We start from the raw sequence: 21480 nt of genomic DNA, 5'->3' as shown, positions 1-21480 counted from the left end.
TTCATATGATGGGTTATATGAAAAAAAAATTTTTTTAAATGACATTTTTATAGTAAAATAGGATTTTATGTACACTTACCAAGTAGTTACATAGCTATAGTTTCTATACGTTGGCAGCTAGAATTTGAAATTCATGGAAGCGCTCTATTGTTTTGGCTAGGCGATGCCCCCAGCCTATTACCGGGGGAGAATGGAACCAACTCAGCACTGAAAATCAGTTATTTATGCCCTCCTATCCATGAGAGGGGAGGAGGGAGGGCTTTGATCATGTAACTACTGCTAAGTATACATAAATCTTATTTTATTATTATCATAGGTGAATCCCACGTTGTAGGTGGTGGGGTTCATGGCTAGTATATTACAATTCATATAAAAATAATCAAAAGATATAGGTAGCGCTAACATTTGGATTATGCTCTTTGGTTCCTTGCCTGTTAAGAGAGCCGTTACAGAAGATTACTGCCTCCAGATGATGCTCATCTTAACTTGTAGACATGGCAGTATAGCCAAGAATCATCCTCTACTTCGTGGGATACCTGCAACTAAGGAATAGTCTGTGGCTAGCAAGGTCTAGAGCCTCCACAATCAGATTCCTCAAGAAGAATGCCAAGACATTCTTAGAAATTGGGCGCGATGGGTTCCTCCTGGAGCACCTCAGGTGATCGGACGGGACCCGAATCTTTTCCGTCCACTGCAGATAAAATTTCAGTGCTCTGACCGAACAAAGAGACCTTTCTTCATCTTCTGGATCTACAAAGTCCGTAAGACTTTTAATGACGAAAGAATGAGGCTATGGCTTGGATGGGGTTGCGTTCTTCACCAAAAATACCAAGGGTAATGTGCATATAGCATTACCTTGAGCAAAACCTACTCTTTTAGGTTTCTCCATATCAAAGTATCTAATAAGATCTGCTAGGTCTTTCTTGTTCGACAAATCTACATCGCTATGTTTAAAGACTGAATCCAACATTGCTTTATATCCCCTGATAGTCGAAGTAGACTGGTTCCTGGACGTCCTTATAAAAGGAAATCAGCAATTTCCATTTTAGATGTCTTAGAAGAAGAGATGTTATGCTCCTTGCACCAGGATAGAAAGATTTGCCCACTTTGCCTGGTATACTTCACTTAAGGACTTCCTTCAACATTGAGCAATAGCACTTGCAGCTTAGTTTGAAAGAACCAGAATGGACAGACCTTGATGGAAATGTCTGAAGTGGGGCTGTCTGAGTAGACTGGTCTTCTGTGGTAACAATCTCGGAAAGTCCACCAAGAGCTCTAGTAGATCCAGAAACCATTCCTGCGCTGGCTAGAGTGGGGCAATGATTGTCATGGAAATGTTCCGGTGAGACCTGAACTTATTTATGACCACTTTTGCCATCTTGAATGGTCTGACCAATCTGTAAGCATCATGTCTGTTGCCCACACTTGAGGGTCCATGGCTGGCGAATAGTAAAGCGGGACACAGTGGTTCTTTGACATTGCAAATAGGTCTAGAATCAGTCTGCCCAATATTCTCCACAATTGAGGCATAACAATGGGTTCAAGATCCACTCTGTGGGAAGAACCTGCTTCTTGCCACTTAATTCATCCACTAGGAAGTTGAATTTCCCCTGTATGAACCTTGTCAGGATTCTGGTGTGGTTCTGATCTGCCCATAACAGAATGGCTCTTGCCACTTTGCAGAGAGGAAAAGTGTGTGCTCCTCCCTGTTTCTTGATGCAAGAGAGCTGTTGTATTGTCCAAGTGGACAGTTACTACTTTGTTATGGACCAGGTCCACAAACTCCAACAGCCCCCAGTGGATAGCACTCAATTCTTTCAAACTGATATGCCACTCCTCTGTCAAGCATTACATGTCCCCGAGGAGAGCTTCCCAACCTAGATCAGACGCATCTGAATAGAATACTAGGTCGAGGCTCAGAGGGAGAAGGGACTTCCTTTCTACAAGCCTGTCTTCTGATCTCCACCAAGACAGGTCCTCCTTTATTTCAGATGTCACCTGGAACACAAACAAGGCTGGAAATTTTTTCCTGTTCCAATTTATCTTTAGGAAGAACTGGAGATTCATCATATGTAGTCTCCCCAAGGACACAAACTGTTCTATCGAGGACAGGGTGCCCAGTAAGCTCAGCCACTCCTTTGCTGAGTACTCTTGAAGGGCTAGAAAAGGGTCCAGTTTCTGAAGCCATGAACCCACTCTTTGTGGGGATGGAAAAGCCTGAAAAGCCACTATGTCTATCCTCATCCCCAAAGAGACTCATTCCTGACAGGGAACTAATTGTGACTTCAAGTTTATCAGAAGTCCCAGCTCCTGTGCCAATGATAGAATTTTCTGCAGGTTCTCCATGCATTTCTTCTCTGTCTGCGACCAAAGAAGCCAATCATCAGGTAGAGAGAGACTTTTATCCCGACTAAGTGCAGCCATTTTGCAATAAGGGCTAAGACACGAGTAAACACTTGTGGCGCTGTCAAAAGCCTGAAGCACAGAGCTCTGAATTGGCATGCTATGTTTCTGAAAATGAATCAAAGAAACTTCTTTGAGTATTGATGAACTGGGATATGGAAGTAAGCATCTTCCATATCGATGGACACCATCCAATCCCCTTGACGAATGGCTTACAAAACCGTCTGATTCATTTCCATCTTGAATTTTGACTTTCGGACAGAGAGATTGTGTGTGCTTACATCTAACACAGGCCTCCAGTCCCCCGAGGCCTTGGGGACTATAAATAGTCCGTTGTAAAACCTGTGAGTTAGCGGATCAATTACTAACTCTATGGCTGCCTTCTGCATGAGGGACGAAACTTCTCTTTGACCGGGCAATGAATTTTTCTGAATTTTCCGAGTAGGCTGTCAAGGGCATTAGAGAGCTGGATAAGAGTGGAATACACTTGAAAGGTATGTCGTAGCCTTCTCCCAACACTTACGATCCAAAGTTACGTCCCTCTTGCTTTCTAGTTCATCCAAAACTAACAGAGCCTTGCTCTTACAGGTGCACGAAGGACTGCCCCCTCACTTCTTAGCAGGGATTTTGGAGGAGGATTTCCTAATGGCTTGAGGAGTAAAATGTGTTCTTCTCTTTGATTTTGGGAATGGCCTAGAGCTTCCCCTGCCATGAAAGGCCCCAAGCACATGTGGAAGAAGAAGGATGTGAGCTAGGAGTGGTATCACGACAGCACTTGGTTGAATGAGATAGAAGGTCCTGTGTTGACTCCTGAAGGTCAGAAGCAACCTGAATCACTATATTCTCAGGAAAAAAGTGTTTACTATCCAGAGGAGAGTAAAGAAGGGCGGACCTCTGTGTCTAAGACACTCCTTTGGTGGTGAAAGAACACAGAGTTCTCTCTTTTTCAGAATGCCCAACGTAAAAAGAAAGGACAATTCCCGGGAACCCTCCCTGATGCCTTTACCCAAGCAGGAAATTACAGTGGTTCCCCCTTATTCGCGGGGGATGCGTACCAGACCCCTTGCGAATAGTGAGAACCAGCGAATAGTTGGAACCCCTATAAAAATCCCCTAAACCCCTATTTTGTTAGTTAAAACTCAAGAAAAACAGTAAAAATTGTTATACAGTGGGCCCCCCATATTCGCGTTCTCCGGATTCGCGGACTCACACATTCGTGGATTTCTTTCGGGAACGTTTCCCCGCATTATTCGCGCATTCGCGGCATTTTTCTATGAGAAATATCCACAAATTCCTGTTTTTTTTGATAAATTTCATCATAAAATGCACTTTTTGTGATAAAACTATTAAAAAAACAAGTATGAAAATTTGTAGTGGTTTTTCTTGAGTTTTAACTAAAAAATAGGCTGTTTTTAGCATTTTTATAGGGGTTCCAAACATTCGCGGGTTCTAACTATTCACGGGGGGGTCTGGTACGCATCCCCCGCAAATACGGGGGGACCACTGTACCTGGTTTTTGTATTAGTTTTATCACAAAAAGTGCACTTTATGATGAGACTGATAGAAAAAAAAAAAACATGAATTTGTGGAAATTTCTCATACAAAAATACTACGAATAGGTGAATTTTCCGCGAATAATGCGGGGAAATGTTCCAGAGAGAAATTCGCTAATGTGTGAGTCCGCGAATCTGGAGAACATAAATACGGGGGGTCCACTGTACTCCTGAAAGGTACGTAAAAGTGTCCTCATCCAGCGCCTAACATTCATTGATTTTGCAACCCAAAGCTCCTACAGTCCAATCAAGGAAGCTCACTACCTTGAACACATGGAAGATATTCTTGATAAGATGGTATAATTCCGACGCCAAAAAAATTATTTTGGTCAAGTTGAAGGCCAACCTTCTTGTGGAGTATGAGTCCAGAAAAGTCGCCCTGGGAAGAGGCAGACATACCCAAAGAGAGAGCCTCCCTGGTCTCTTAACAGAGATGTCTCCTTGTCAAAAGACGTGATGGTGGGAAATTAAAGTTAACGTTTCCCTGTTCCCACTCCTCTGAAAGCCAAAGGTTAACTTCCTCAATGCCTTACGAGGAGAAAAAGAAAGAACTTAGACGAATCTGCTTGATTATCCCTCATATATGAAGACTGGCAAAGTTGGAGCTGCTGGAGAGGAGTCGGAGAAATTCGCTAGAAAATAGCAAAGAAGCGATTTGTAGGCCATAGGATGACTCCTTATCTCCTTCTTCCTTTCTTCTGCCAAAGAAACAGGAGACAATGTTGTTTGTGGCTGAATAATAGGAGCTGTAGGCTTCATGAAGCCTAAAATGCGGTCCAGCTTACTTTGTATGGCTACAGCGGACAATATTCCTGATAGGATGCAATAGATAGTGAAATATTTTTAGGATGGGCCAGCCAAGTACAGTACCTGCCTTCATTAACTGAAGGACTGACTCACAAAGTGACTGCCAGCTACTTCTGTCTTCAGCTCAATAGAACTCTACAGAGATGACAAATTATAGCAATCATAGGGTGAAGTTTTGGTCATTCCTAAATAGTAGGAGTGGCCCTTGGTAGCAAGATTCTGCTTTCTTTGTGTGCAGTGTTTGTTCGGGTGCTGTGGGTGGTTCTGCATTGGCTAGTAAACATCCTCAGGAAAAGAGATGCAACCTTGGAGTGCTATTTATTATATTTGTTGTCATCATCCATTAAAACTAGACTTTTGATTGTCCAACTTTATGGACACCAACTTTCCACAAAACCAGGTTAAGGAGCTGATGGAGAAACTTACTTCAGCAGAGCAGATTTGATGTACCAGAGTGCCACAGTTGCTAGTATATCCCTGTACCAGTAGTCATTAAAGATCAACAGGCCATATGTTTGACAAGTATATATCCTCTTTGTTCATATACGAAACAAACCTTCGGTCTTAACATTACGATAATAACTTAGCACCAGCTGGAAACCAGTAAAGTTAAAAAATTGTGTACGCAAGGGACTATTGGCATCTGTGCTTGGTCACGAGTCATGTGGAGCCACCCACAAACCCTTCTTTAACTCGTGACCTTGTTAGTTATTTTCTTACTGCCTTTAAGAGAGGACATGCTTTGCTTCTGTCCTTTTAAAGCCAGTTTAGTTTGCCCCCTGTTGTTTTGAATCTGTTGGGTGTGGAATTTCCGGGCGCTATTGTGAACATGGAGCCTTCTCATGCTTCGAGATTTCCTGGATATCACAAGCAGCAGCTAAACACCCGAAAACCTAGCTGGGTCAGACTTGAGTTCCATTAATGAAATGACTTTCCTGTGTTTCAGTTGTCTTTCCATATTAAAACTAGATATATCTAGTTCAGGTCATAGTCAAATCCTTAACAGCCAGTCTCCTTTTCCTTGTCACCTTCCAAGTAACAAGTGAAGCCTATAACAATTCTTTTTACTAATATAGCCCTCCCAGTTCTTGGTACTCATGATGTTATCATCAATGGTTAAATCACCAGTGTCTCTCCCACTAAAGCAGGCCATGTCCCAGTATACACTGCAATCCCTGGTGAGGTTCTACCTTACATACATCCATTTGGACAGTTAATGGGATGACACCATAACTCAGATCCTTTCCACTACCAACCTTCAGAGCTGCATTGGATAGACAGAGTAGCATTGTGACAAACTGTAAGACAGCTAGGAAGCACTGCTCAAGCTTTTTGAAGGAAAAAAGCTACCTTCACCACAGCAGATTGCATATACAAACTATATTTAAAGAAATAAAATTTAAATATATTAAAAAAGAATCTATTATTCATTAAGAAGGCATTTTTATACAAATTCTATAATTAACAATTCTTATGATGGCAATTACCACAACAGACCAAAAATGGAAATATTACAGTAGTCCAGTATAACAAAAAAAATACCACAATAGTACACTCTATGAAAAATGACAAACTTTTAATCAATTTGTATTTTTCATAGCTAACAAACCTAAGGTCTTAACAATGGGATAATCTTCTAGTGTCAGCCAGAAACAGGTTAAAAACAATCGAAAACTGTAAAGCAAGTGATCTGTGGCCTCTGGCAACTCATGTATACGAGGTGGATGCTGGTCACCAACCAGGTTTAGAACCTTGTGACGCACTCGTCTTTCTTTAACCACCTTGGAGAGTTGACTTTAGCTTTGCTCTCCTCCCCCCAAGCCAGTTGTTTTACCTAAGCCTGTGATTTGTTTCATATCTATCCAGTCCAGAAGTCCTGTGGATGTCCACATTTTTAGACAGCCTTCCATGATTTCCGTGCTGACATTCCTTTGGGACAGATGCAAATTGCAGTTGATGTGCCTCATGCCTTTTCCTCTGCTTCATCATCGGCTGTGTTGTGTGTAATGCTGGTCTGTCTCCCGAGGGGCTATTGCCCCTTCAGGGAGAGAGGGACCAGCTACATTTTGTTCTTTAGTATTACAAATGAATAATGAAGAAAATACAAGCCAATCTTGGATATAGCAGATAATAGTCTGAGTAATCTGCGAGATGCAAACAGGTTCACATACAACATGAAAAGGACCCAGTTGGCTGTTGAAAACCAATGAACCAACAGATGTATCCAGAGCTGCCTGATAGTGACCAATTAAGTACTGCTTTCTTTTGGGACTAGGCTGTCTGAATCATTTGGCAGAACATGAAATGGATTAATTTCATGTAATAGGTTTGTTACAAAAAAAACTAAAATTATATTCCAAAGAAATTGACAAGGAAGAGCAATTCTACTCTACATATAGATCAAAAGTTTCAGTGCAAACAAGTTTCAAGAGAAGCTACTGCTGGAATGTGTATTTACAGTATTTAATTTACAGCAGTCATAATACTTCAACACATAAATTAAAACTAAATACTATACGATTGTTTCAAAGTAGCATCTTACATGATATTTGCCTTGTGGACTATGGTGACTTTCTTACGTCCATTTTTCACAGCATAGTCAAAGGCATACTTCGCAAGTCTTTCAGACTGACTTCTTGTGATGACTTTCATACACTCAACCACACCTTTCACATTCTGGAAACAAAGTATATTAAAGTTAAATTAAAAAAACAATCCAAACAGTAGTAGTAATCTTCAAGAAGGCTAGTATGTAATAATCATACAACACAAGTTAAATAAAAATTGGAATATACAATTGTGCCTTATTTGTAGCACTCATGGGTTACTATCCTTCTTAAGCCATTAAACTTATGCAGAAGTGTATATAATAACACTGATTAAATTTATGGTGCAAATCTAAGGACCCTAGACATAACCTACTTTGCCCTTATGAAAGATGAAATTCACACAATATTAAAATGATTTTTTATAAAAAAATGAAGTTTTCATAATAAAACTAATATTGAAATACTTACCTTAACACCTGAATTAGCCCTGGTCACTGACCAGCCCGAACTATATCCCTATAAATTTACCCACAAAGTGGGTAATTACCTGTCAGTGCTACCAATGCTGCAGGTAAAATCTTGTCAAATGAGTTACCTGAGGTACCGTTGCGAATGCTGCTGCAAATATCAGCCAACATCCCCAATTGAGTCACTCACTATCAAAACTGAAGTGGGGAGGAGGGTGAAAATCATTCAGGTGTTCAGGTGTTTTATTATGAAAACTTCATAATGCAATACACTCCCTGAACACCTGAATTAGCCCGATAAACAAAATTTAATTGAGGTGGGATCAATCTAATTCAGCCCGACCTGTCAATGGAGCATAAGCAGGTAACTCATTATCAACCTACTAGTATGTGCAAAAGTATGTCCTCACCTAGTTGTCCAACTTGGTGGGATCTGCCTAACCTCAGACCTAAAAAAAAATACACTCAATATGAATCCTGACCAACAAGAGACTCTTGAGTTCATTTAGACTTACTCTGACTACCTAAACCCCTAACACCCCAATGATACAAAGCTAATTATAAAATAGAGTTGGCTGAAACAAAAGGACCCAATGAGTAACCCTTCTCTGAAGAAAACTGAATATCCCTAAGGTAGAATGATGTGAAAACCGACATTGACTTTCAAGTAGCCGCCTTCAAGATCGCCGACACCGAAAAATTCCTAAATAAAGCTGAGGAAGTAGCCATCCCCCTGATACTATACGCCCTTGGACACGAAGAAGAACTAGAAGGCTCCAAAAGCGATGAAGAACCATCCGACGCTTGACTAATAACCTCTTGCAAGAAGAAACTAATTGCATTTTTGGAAATAGAAGGAGATGGACACCAAGGGGAACATATAAGGTTCTCAGAAGAAGTAAAAGTTTCTCAGTATGTGACAAATAAACTTTGAGAGCTTGAACCGGAGCAAATATGAGAGCTCGAATCGGAGCAACTAAAAATAACACCTTATTGGTTAGCTCTCCTAAGGATAACAACTCCAAAGCTTCAAAAAATGAAGAGCTCAACAGTCTCAAAACAGCTGCTAAATCCCAAGAGGGGGCCTGAAGTGGAAAAACTGGACGTTCTATTCTAAAAGATCTTAATAGATCGTGAAAAATTCTACTGGTTGAAAGCTCAGGCAGATGAAACCTGAATATGCTACTGAGCATCGACCTATACCCAGCAATCGTAGAATACAACAAGTTCTTCTTCTTCCTTAAAAACAAGAAGAAATCTGCCACTTTAGCAACCGATGAATGTGAAATGCTATGCCCCTCTTTCTGGCACCAACTATGATACTTAGCCCACCTAGTCTGGTATAGTTTCCTAGTTGATCTTCTCAGACAGAAACATTTGGCAAGCCACTGCCTTACAGAGTCCCGAATGACGAGCTGCTCGAGGTTCCAATGGAAGTAATGGAAATGAGGATGTCTGAGAAGATCTTTCCTCTCTGGAAGAAATACTGGAACTTCCATCAACATGTCCAGAAGGTCTGGAAACCAAGATCTATGGGGCCAGAAGGGGGCTATCAAAGTCATCTGAGTGTTGATACTGTTCCTGTATTCGCGGGGATGTGTACCAGACCCTCCAGAAAATAGTTAGAATCCGCAAATAGTTGGAACCCATCTAAAAATGATGGAAACAGCCTATTTTGGTAGATAAAACTCAAGAATATCCCACTAAAAATTCTTATACCTGGTTGTTTTAATAGTTTTATCACAAAAAGTTATTTTATGATGAAATTGAAAAAAAACAGGAATTTCTGGATATTTCTCATAGAAAAATACTGCTAATAGGTGGATTTCCCATGAATAATGGGGCCCCACTGTACATCTATTTGGACACCTTTCCCGCAGCTGTCCAAAGAGTCTTGGATACATACAACAGACTCATTTGAGGGAGCAACTACCCATGGGCAAACCCCACTGACCTTGCTTGGAGCTTTGGTTTGCCTCCTCCCTGGATAAGGGGAGTCTGACAGTGACCTAATTCTAGGAGTGTCAGTGGGACAAGTACTAGTCACTGGCACTAAACTGGCACTGATATCGCTTGCGTTCACTTTGTCCATCAGGACCTTGACTGAAGCTCCAAATTGCACAAGAGAATTAATCAAAAGACCAAACTTTTGGACTATAATTTTCTTGAGGCTGGCGATGGCATTGAGTTCGGAAGCTTGGGAACCAGGTAACTTGGTGGATGTAAGTGTAAGAGGAATAAGAATAGGGGAGAAGAAATAGTCACAGGAATCGAAAGTAGATGCATAACGCAAAAAGACACATCGCATTCCTCTGTCTATTTCTACTAAGTTTGGTTAAATGAGTAGTTAAAGTTTTTCATTTCCCCTGATCCTAATCTTTACACTCATTGTAAGTTAGGTCAGAAGAGCAAATCTGTCCTCTGTAATGATAGCAAATTGAATGAGTAATACTTGGATGAAGTCAACCTGGTATTGCAGCCCTTGCCGCGATATCGGTTACTAGACACACTAGTGTCAGACATATTCAAGTCACAATTGAGTAAATAAATTTAATCTAGCTAAACTAAGCTATATAAAATTAGTCCAGAGGCAAAAGCTAAGACCATCTGTTGAACAAATCCTGAACATAACAAAACCAAAGCTGCTAACAACCACTGTTCAGTCATTGAGCGACAGAAACAAATTAAGCTATTCAGATATGTCGTACCTATTCTTCACTGAAAGTGGGCGCCGTTAGTTACCTACACCATAAACAAATGAGCGCTATTGCAAATTTCAAAATCAAAAGCTGTTGTTCAAGTAGAAACTAAAAGCTATGTAATTACTTGGTAATTTAACTGAAACCCTTGTTCTAGATTTACCTACAGTAAGTGTTTCTTACCATAGAGTATCACTTGCATGAGGCAAAAAAAAAGCACTTGTATAAAAATTACCCCCCGTGTTGCAAAACCCAATAGTTAATTTAATAATTGAAACATGATTATTGTTCTGATACAATAAAGTTTCATACCTACTTACCTGGCAGATATATACATAGCTGGGACAACGGAGTCTTAGCTATGTATATATCTGACAGGTAAGTTGATTGTATGAAAATTAAATTTAAAAGAAAATAGGATATTTAAACTCCAATCATCATTCCAAGCAAATACATTAAAAAGACAATCTGCAATTCAGAATTCTTTACTAAAATTCTTTACTAATTTCTGCAATTCAGAATTCTTTTACTAAGTACTCACTTGAAATATGATTAACCTTATATTTCTTTCCTCACCTCATGCTCCAACATGGAATACTCTCCTTCAGTATTCTGGCGGACCAAAATAATGTCAACATCCCTGTATTTTGAACGCACACCAGGATAAGATTTGCAATGTAAGACATTTGCAAAGAGGTCTAGTTCAGTCCTGAGAGCAACATTGCGTGACAAAGTAGAAATGTTGCGCCATATACTTGCTCTCCTATGCTGCCTGGGTAAATCAAAATGAAATTAGGGTAACAACAATCAAAATATCTATAATAACTCAATAGTAAATACAGAAATATTACCATGATTCTCCAGTTATTAATGTGATGATAAAAATTCCTGACAATGTTATAAAATTCCTAATAGAAAACAGAGTAACAGAGTATAGGTATCAATAAAATTTCTGCATTTCTCTGTAATTCATTCAATATCTATTGCACATTACAACAAATCAGAATGATAATATTGAACCAAAAGATTAAAACATATGAACAATTTAATAGAAGAAAAGCAAATCAAAGTACAGTACTCCAAAATAATTTTTTGTCTACAACAGTACATATAAGAAATATCTAGTTCTAGTTCAAAAACTTCAACCATTTTGGTTTACCTCATCCAAGAAGTACAGTCATTACTAAGGGACCCCAGCTTTGTCAGCATTTTAACTCTGGTTACCTACGAGCAAGAATTCAGCATTTACAGCCCTCTCATTTCACATACAACATAAAAAATCATTCTACAGCGACATGACAAATTCCAGGACATTAGTTCTGAAGAGGTGCAATAGTAATGCTTTAACAGGTACTTGGTATTATACTGAAATGCAGTCATAATTTTTATTGTAGATAATGATAACTGCTGTGAGAACAAATGACTGATGGCTAACAAGAACCAAATTACATGGGCTGCTCAAGAGTTAGAGTCAGTGATGGCATAAGGCCAGCTTGCTAAATTAGGAATATGACCATGTGCCATGTGGACTTTTGGATTATTTAGATTTATGGGTGATGTTAACAGCGCTTAGAATCAAATATAAATATTCTTGGTAAATAATACCCATACATTATGCATGACCCACAGTAAAAGTTCAAATATGAAAATGCATGTTATGCCTAAATTTATACTCAAAATGTCTGATGATTTTTATTTAGAGTAATGGTACATGATAAACATATTCACTTGACTAACAGCCTTTGTAGGGAAGTCACTTGCCCGTACCTTTACCATCCTTGGCATCACGAGCAGGTCATGGTGGCAAGAGCGGTCTTCACCACATTAAAGGATTTGGATAAGACTTAAAAATTCATATGCAGATTCTGTGACCTTCAAAATGATATTGTTAGTATACAATAAAGTTTTGTACATACTTTACCTTGGGCAAGATTATATACTTAGTTCTTAGGTCTCCTGGCGTTCACGACAGAAAAATTCAAAAACGTCGCGGCACACAGCTATACAGGTAGGTCAGGTGATCTACCTTACCCGCCGCTGGGAGGCGGGTGTAAGAACCAGTCCCCCTTTCCTGTCAGGTTATTTTCTTCCACCTGTCTCCTGAGGGGAGGCTGGGCGGGCCATCAATCGTATATATCTGCCAGGTAAGTATGTACAAAACTTTATTGTATACTAACAATATCATTTTTGTACATGAACTTCCCTGCCAGATAATATACTTAGCTGATTGACACCCTTGGTGGAGGGAAAGAGACACATACTTACTTAGAAAGTGGGGACAACACATGTTAAAGGAATACATAATATAAACCTCTGGTTCTTACCTGATTTAGGCAGAAGACTTGATAGTTACTGTCTATTAGTCTGCGTTGCCTAAAGAGTCTCAGCGAGGGCGTGACCTATGGCTGAAGAACTCTTTGGGTCTACAATGGGAACTGAGTCCACTTACTTGCAGAATCCAAGCAGGATCTGGTCAATGGGGATCAACCCGCTTACATGCCAGAAGCCTATCACATACCAATTGCAAGGAGCCTCAAGCACAACTGATCACCTAACCAATACTAACATTAGTATACGAAAGAAGGAGCTGCCTCCTGCAACCTCCTTCGTACAACCAAAAAACTCAAACTTAAAACTAACAGGGAAAAAGGATTAAAAAGGATGTGTTTCAGCTCCCTGCCCCAGCACTGAATCCGCCGATACGTAAGGGCCTAGCCCAAAACACTTATCATACGTAATCGATACGTCCCTTAGGTAGTGATTAGAGAAGACTGATTCACACCTCCAAAAAGTGGCCTTCATAAGGTTTTGTAATGACAAATTCTTCTTGAAAGCCAAAGACGTCGCGATGGCCCGTACTTCGTGCGCCTTGACTTTCAGAAGGTTAAACTGTTGCTGATTGCAAGAAGTGTGTGCTTCTCTAATAATATTCCTGATAAAGAATGAGAGTGCATTTTTAGATAAGGGCCTACTGGGGTCCCTTACAGAGCACCAGAGATTGCTCTCATTAGCGGCAAGTCTTTTCTTCCTCTGAAGATAATATTTCAGGCTTCTCACCGGGCAAAGAGATCTCTCCTCTTCTGTCCCGACTAAGGAGGATAAGCTTTTGATTTTCGAAGCTCCTGGGCCACGGCGAAGAACGGTTTTTCATTCTTGGCTAGGAAAGCCGGAAGAAAAGAGGAAACCGCGGAGCCTCCTTGGAAACCTACCTCACCTTCTAGAGCCTGAAGCTCGCTGACCCTCTTAGCTGACGCTAACGCACAGAGAAAAATAGTCTTCATCGAAAGGTCTCTGAACGAAGCAGCATGGGGAGGTTCGAACCTTGAGGACCTCAGGAAGAGCAGCACGACATCAAGATTCCAGCTAGGCACTAAGGAGGAGGTTCTTTTAACCGTTTCAAACGATCTGATTAAATCATGGAGGTCCTTGTCCTCAGATATGTTTAATCCTCTATGACGAAAAACAGAGGAAAGCATGCTCTGTATCCCTTGATGGTGGAGACAACCAACCCGCATTTTTCCCATCAGGAAGATAAGGAAATCTGCAATCTGCGTCACAGAGGTACTGGAGGAGGAAACTTATGAGTCCTGCACCAGCGTCGAAAAACATCCCACTTCGACTGGTAGACTCTAGATGTGGAAGGTCTACGTGCATTGGCAATAGCCCTTGCAGACTTTGCCGAAAAGCCCTTAGCTCTGACGAGACTCTTGATAGTCTGAATCCAGTCAGACTGAGAGCGGGGAGGTTTTTGTGAAACCTGTCGAAGTGGGGCTGTTTGAGCAGATCGACTCTTAGAGGTAGGGATCTTGGGACATCCACCAGCCATTCCAGTACCTCTGTGAACCAGTCGTGGGCGGGCCAGAACGGAGCTATCAACGTCATCCTTGTTCCCTCTGACGCTGCGAATTTCCTTAACGTTTCCCCTATAATCTTGAAAGGCGGGAACGCGTAAAGATCCAGATTCCTCCAATCCATCAGGAATGCATCTATTGCCACTGCTCTTGGGTCTGCAATAGGGGAGCAGTATAGATCTATCCGCGCATTCCTGGAGGTCGCAAATAGATCGAGATGGGGCCTGCCCCACGTCCTCCACAGCTCCTGGCATACGTCCGCGTGCAGAGTCCACTCTGAGGAAGGGACTTGATTCCTTCTGCTTAGCAGATCCGCTCTGACATTTGTTTCTCCCCTGTACGAAACCTGGTGAGAAGCCTTAGTGTTCCTTTCCTCTGACCACAAGAGGAGCGATCTCGCTGTCTCGTACAGGGAGAAAGAGTGAGTCCCTCCCTGTTTTCGAATGTAAGCCAGGGCTGTAGTGTTGTCGGAGTTGATCTGACATATTTCCCTTTTACGAGTGGTTCGAAGGTCTTGAGAGCTAACCAAATCGCTGTTAGCTCCTTCTTGTTGATGTGCCAGGACACCTGATCCCCCATCCAGGTGCCTGACACTTCTCTCGACCCGAGAGTAGCTCCCAACCTTTGTCCGAAGCGTCTGCATACAATACTAGGTTGGGGTTCCGAACCTGCAAGGAAAGGCCTTCCTTTTGAACAATAGAGGGTCTAGCCACCAACGTAGATCCTCCTTTATCTCTTGCGAAATCTTGAACGCAAAGTCCAGACCTTGATATTTCCGATCCCAGTTCCTCGTCAGGAAGAACTGTAGGGGTCTGAGGTGCAACCTTCCTAGAGAAACGAATTGCTCCAGAGAGGAGAGTGTCCCCAACAGACTCATCCACTCCCTCGCTGTGCATACATCTTTCTCTAGAAAATTGCTACCTTCTCCAAACCTCGGGTTATCCTCTCTGGGGACGGATACGCCCAAAAAACCTGAGAAGCCATCAGAATCCCCAGATAGATACGCTCTTGACTGGGGATTAGCTGTGACTTCTCGAAATTCACTAGCAAACCCAGAGAAGAACTGCTAGATCCAACGTCACTCGTAAGTCCTCCAGACATTTCTCCTTGGATTTGGCCCTGATAAGCCAATCGTCCAAGTAGAGGGGAAATCCTCACTCCCTCGAGATGAAGCCACTGGGGCAACGTTCTTCATCAGTCCTGTGAATACTTGGGGGGGGCCGTGGAAAGGCCGAAGCATAGGGCCCTGAACTGAAAAAACGTTCCCTCCCACATGAATCTGAGATATTTGCGAGAAGAAGGATGGATCGGCACATGGAAGTAAGCGTCCTGAAGGTCCAGTGACACCATCCAGTCCCCGGGACGAAGAGCTGCTAAGACTGATGACGTCGTCTCCATAGCGAACTTCCTCTTCTTCACAAAAGACATTCAGGGCGCTTACGTCCAGAACCGGTCTCCATCCTCCTGAGTTTCTGGGAACTAGGAACAAACGGTTGTAGAACCCCGCTGAAAGAGGGTTCCTGAACCATCTCTATTGCCTCTTTCTCTAACATCAGCTCTACCGCTAGAGCGAGGGCTTGATTCATCAGTGGGTCTTTGTATTTGGCCACCAGTGCCCTTGGAGTGGTGGTCAAGGGTGGTCTCGAAATAAAGGGAATGAGGTATCCCTTCTTGATGATCGCGAGGGACAGTTGTCCGCCCCCTTTCGTGCCCAGACATCTGCAAAGTTCAGAAGTCTGGCACCCACAGTTGTCTGGAGGACACCCGAACTATTTCTTGGCCCTAATAGACCGGGAGAAGGTCCTCCTCTTCTAGGTGGTCTCGAACCTCTGGAGGAAGAAGAGCGAGACGAAGGTCCTCCTCGAAAGGGTTCTTGCCTACTTTGAGCCTCTTTCTTCGTCTTCTGCTGAAACGAAGGTTTCGGAATTCTAGCCGAGCGAGCTAGCATATCCTGCGTCGCTTTTGCTGATAACGAGCTGGAGATATCGTTAATAGTCTTCTTGGGGAAGAGTTGCGGGGAAAGGTTGCGAATACAGCAAGGAAGCTCTCTGTGCGTGAGAAACCGCCTTGGTAAGAAAAGAGCAGAAACGGCCCTCTTCTTTACCACTCCTGCCACCAAAAAGTGAAGCAATTTCCCCGGAACCGTCTCTCACTGCCTTGTCCATGCAAGACAGAACTGCGTGGAGGTCTTCAGGCGAAAGAGTGTCTTGCTCTTGCGTCCTCTTAGCCAACACTCCCATGGGTCCAGTCAAGAAAGTTAAAAAACTTCTAAGACTCGGAACATTCCCTTCAGAAGGTGATCCAACTCGCTCATACCCCACGTCGTCTTCGCAGAATTCAGCGCCGAGCGACGTGCGGAATCGACCAACGAAGAGAAGTCCGAGTCTGCAGAAGAGGGAAGAGTTAGACCCAAGGGCTCTCCTGACTCGTACCAGAACCCCATCTTACCCGTCAGCTTGGACGGGGGAAAAGAAAAAACTGTCTTGCCCTTCTCTTCTTTTGAAAGCAACCAGTCGTCAAAGTTCTTCATAGCCTTCTTCATAGACACTGTAGGCTTCATCTTAACGACCGAAGACTTCTTAGCCGTATTGGTCGTTGAAAATAAGGACGGAGGAGACGGAGGAGCAACGGCCGAAAGAGACTCCCCAAAATCTTGCAAGAGGAGGTCTGTAAGTCTCTTATACGAAGAAACCGAAGCATCCTTGGGCAAATCTTCCTCCAAATCAGCAACAAATTCTTCCGAAGAATGACGTCTAGAAGCTCTAACTGCCCACCGGAGGAGAGCTAATCCTTGGAGAGAAGCGCCTGTTCGGAGAGCGCCTACTACTCGGGCGCCTAACTGGAAAAAAAGAAAAACCGGGTCCGGAGAGCGCTTACACGGGGAGCGCCTACCAGGAGAGCGCCAGTACCTTTGAGCGCGCGTGCCTCCCAGGAGAGAGCCTACTAGGAGAGCGCCTAGTTGGAGAGCGCCTACTAGGAGAGCGCCTACTTTGGGAGCGCCTCCCAGGAGAGAGCCTACTAGGAGAGCGCCTACTTTGAGCGCTCCATCCCAGGAGAGAGCCATACTTGGTGAGCGCCTGCTAGGAGAGCGCCTACTTGGGGAGCGCCTACTAGGAGAGCGCCTACAAGTGGAGGCCCGTCTGTCGGAAACAGATTCTAACTCCACAGAAGAGCGTCTGGATAAGGGAGAGCGCCTATCTGGCTCTCTGCGCCTGCTAGGCTCTTGGCGCCTGCCATCCTCAATACGCCTGCCAGGCTCTTGACGCCTGCCACGGGGAGAGGAAAAACATCCAACAGATGAAATCCCTGTCAGAGCGCGGCGCTTACAAGGCTCTGAGCGCCTATCCAATCGGGAGTGCTCTAACGGAGGAGAAAACTTCCGTTGCCGCCTACCAGGCTCTTGGCGCCTACTAGGCTCTTGGCGCCTACTAGGCTCTTGATGCCTACTAGGCTCCGAGCGTCCGTCCAAAAGGAGAGTGGCCACCAGCGAAGAACTCTTCCTTCGCTCCTGACGAAAACGAGGCTCTTGACGTCTGTCAAGCTCTTGACGCCTAACTGAAGAGGAGCGGAAATCCTGAGGAGAGCGCCTGCCTGGCTCCTTACACCTTACATGCTCACAACTCTTGCTGGGAAGATAGAGGAGAGCCTACTCGGAAGAAAGATCCCGAGCTCCAGCCTGCACTTCTGACCTCCTACTAACAGGCTCAAAAGCTCTTCTAGCCAAAGGAGATTTAGCCGAAGGAACGTTCTTAGACTTCTTCACCGGAAGTGAGGCGTCCTTCCGACGAGGAGAAAGTCCCGGCAATAGACTCTGCTAAAGCCGCAATCTGCGCCTGCAGACCCGCCAGGATACGCGCAGGAGATCTCTTAAACTCCTCTACAGGGGACGAAGTCCGAGAGCGAACAGGAGAAGCGTAACAGGACGAAATCTTAGTTCTCTTGCGTTCCACTTCGGCTCTTCCGCGAAGGATCGGGGCTGGAGGAAGGGTGGCAAGGCTCCTTCCAGGGCCTCTTGAGAGGGCGAGACGACTCCGATGCGCTCCATCTACGCTGAGGAGAAGGCGACGAAGATGACGAGAAGCACTGGCGCAATAACTCCTTCTTGGTTCGATCCAAGGCAGCCTGGGAACGAGCAACAGGAACTGCCGAGGGGACGCCTGACCGGTGGGGGTTCTCCCTAACCTTCCTGCGGCTTTCGATTTCTTTCCTCCACTGGGTCTGGGAGTCTGGGAAGAGGTCTAGGCCTGGAAGCGTTAGTGAGCGGTCAGACGCACCTCACTGCACTAGGGGCACTGCACTGATCAACTTGCACTATCATCACTCTTACCTGTCGAGAGCGAGCGAGGCTCTCCTTACTCCTGATCGAGGCTCTCCCAGAAGCAACTTCCGAAAACGAATCTTCGGGTTCAATGCTGGGCGCAGGGGCTGAAACTGGAGAAGGAACTACTTCTACTACAGGATTCTCAGCGTCAACTTCACTCACCCTCGATCTACTAGAACTCTTTGAAGAAGCCTTGCGCACCCTATCTTTCTCTAACTTTCTCACATAAGAAGAGAGAGCCTTCCAACCATCCTCATCCAAATTCTCACACTCTTTTGCAAGGGTTAATAAAAGAGCAGTCATTCTTCACGACTCACATACCGAGTGAGGATCAAATGCAGCTTAGGAAGCCTAACTTTACATTCCTTCTCTGAACAAACCCTAAATAAACTAGGTTTTCTTAACTTCAGAATCATCCATGATTATAGATATGTAAGAGAAATCCAAAAGAAAAAAATCCAAAAAACAGTCCAAAAAGCGTATGCCAAGCCAACAAACAAAGGGTACTTCACCAAAATCCAAATCGTCGGCAACGAGAACGAATTTTAACTATCGTAAGGACTGAACAACAGGTGTTGTCCAGCCGGCGACAGAAAATAATCTGACAGGAAAGGGGGACTGGTTCTTACACCCGCCTCCCAGCGGGCGGGTAAGGTAGATCACCTGACCTACCTGTAGCGTGTGCCGCGAGTTTTGAATTTTCTGTCGTGACGTCAGAGACCTAAGCTAAGTATATACTGGGGCAGGGAAGTTTCATGTACAAAAATGAACTGTTTTAATTCTGAACAATACATTTCACTTACAAAGTCTATTATGGAAAGAGAGTGGGGCTAAACAGGTATACCACTGTGCTATTGGTGCTTATCAGGGTAGCACTTCCATTGGTAGTGCTAGTACACTCCCCAAAAAGGTTGATTCATTAGTTTAAGGTTCTCTGGTGGTGAAGTTCAAGGCCACTGACAATGAGGCCATTTGTTAAAAATTAATATGTAAATGGCTATGCATGGCAACACAGCATGCATGTTACTTTCTGCAATTTACTTTTCATTAGTAATTCTCTTTGGGCCCATCCTACCAATCTTTCCAAATCTAACTTTACCCTGTTCTAATTTCCACCTCTCATTTAGGAAGATACTAAAAAACTCAAAATGTGGCACACTGGACTCACTGACTATTATAAAATAATAATTACAATAATAATATCACAGCTAATAACAATGCATATGTGTAATACAGCAGCATATGTAGCAATGCCTATGAAGCAATAAGGGCTCCCTCTACATATGGATGTTCACCAGAATAAATATTCAACTTCTTTTGCCTACCAATAACTATTCTTCGCTAATATGTACTGATTATTCTGAATAATATAGTCTTAAGAAAATTGCAAGTATGAATATAGTACACTGCAAAATTATTCAAATTATTTCTTTAAATGCTTAATAACTAACCTTTAAGGGCTACTCCATTTCTTTTAATGCAAATCAATGCATCAACAAAATCTTCATCAGATGAATCCTTGGTTAACTGAATTTCTTCAAAATCTACAGGTACACCAGCATATCTACAAAAATAAAATAAGTATTAAAAGCAACAAAGAAACATCCCATATGCAGTAATTCTAGACCATTTCTCTTTATGAAAAATTTAGATACTCCAAAAAATATTTAAATGATACAATAAAACATTTCCAGCAACACATCTTTATAAAGTACAACACACATAGTATCTGCCTTGTTCAAAGATACGTATGATAAAATTTAGCTGCATTAACTAAAATAGCACAAAATGAAAAGTTTTGCAATTGCTGTACCTGAATATATTCTGAACATAACCCATCATTTCTGGTCCAATTCCATCTCCAGGTACCATAGTAACTGTGAAGCGGCCTCCATATTGAGCAACAGGGAAGGGTTTTGCCTGATAGGAATAATAAATGATGTTATGAAGGGCAGTTACATATGTTCACTCAGTCCAGGAACTGCTCTGTCAAGATTTTCAGATTTAAAAAACTTCATTCCATCTGAAACTTAGTCCTTTTTATGAATACTACTGATAGAGTTATTATAATTTGATAATATTAATTTGTCAAAATATCAATAACTTACTACACTTGTACAACACTACTTATTTGATCTAGCCTTGCCCATTCAGACTTTTGCTGGAAGAAATGTTTTGAACAACTACAAAAATGAAATTTTCTCTAACAAATTAACTATTTGTATGAAATGAAAGAAATATATGGCAAATGTCACTATCTGTAATGTAGCATAAACCACTTACTGCTGTGAATGTCCTCTTTTGTGAGAAATTTGGTGCCTGAAAAGTAAGAGAGCACATTTGAAAAAAAAAATGCATAAACCCAGAACTGTGGTCAGAAATATAAAATATAAATACTTATCTTAAGATTGATTTTTTTAAATACTTTACTCTCCATTATATAGATTTTACTATCGGCTGGCACAGAAGTAAAAGCTATATAATGGCGAGAGGTTTCGGTTATTTCAAAAATTACTCACTCCTGATATAACAATCTGTCCACAAACTGATGTTACTATGACTAGAAAACTGAACATGTTATTGTTATTTATACAATTAAGTTTGTTCATACTTACCTGGCAGATATATATATAGCTGTATTTTCTGAAGTCCGACAGAATTTCAAAACTCGCGGCACACGCAGTGGGCGGCCAGGTGGTAGTACCCATTCCCGCCGCTGGGAGGCGGATATCAGGAACCATTCCCATTTTCTATTCATATTTTTTATTAATGCCTCTGTCTCCTGAGGGGAGGAGGGCGGGCACTTTAATTATATATATCTGCCAGGTAA

General features: G+C 42.5%; 1 protein-coding gene across 1 annotated transcript in view; it reads right to left on the bottom strand.

The window, feature by feature from the left end:
* The window catches only part of LOC135207322 (isocitrate dehydrogenase [NAD] subunit gamma, mitochondrial-like), a gene marked incomplete at its 5' end in the record, with an annotated part of 40965 nt that extends 19996 nt beyond the window's left edge, over positions 1-20969 (bottom strand). The window contains 5 exon segments of the mRNA XM_064239021.1: positions 7306-7439; positions 11055-11238; positions 20098-20214; positions 20464-20570; positions 20934-20969. Of these exon segments, the coding sequence (XP_064095091.1) occupies positions 7306-7439; positions 11055-11238; positions 20098-20214; positions 20464-20570; positions 20934-20969 (578 nt within the window).
* Between the last annotated feature and the right edge of the window lie 511 nt (positions 20970-21480).

Source organism: Macrobrachium nipponense, chromosome 32, assembly GCF_015104395.2.
Source record: "Macrobrachium nipponense isolate FS-2020 chromosome 32, ASM1510439v2, whole genome shotgun sequence".
Classification (NCBI taxonomy): Eukaryota; Metazoa; Arthropoda; class Malacostraca; order Decapoda; family Palaemonidae; genus Macrobrachium; species Macrobrachium nipponense.
This window is presented reverse-complemented; position numbering and strand designations above follow the sequence as displayed.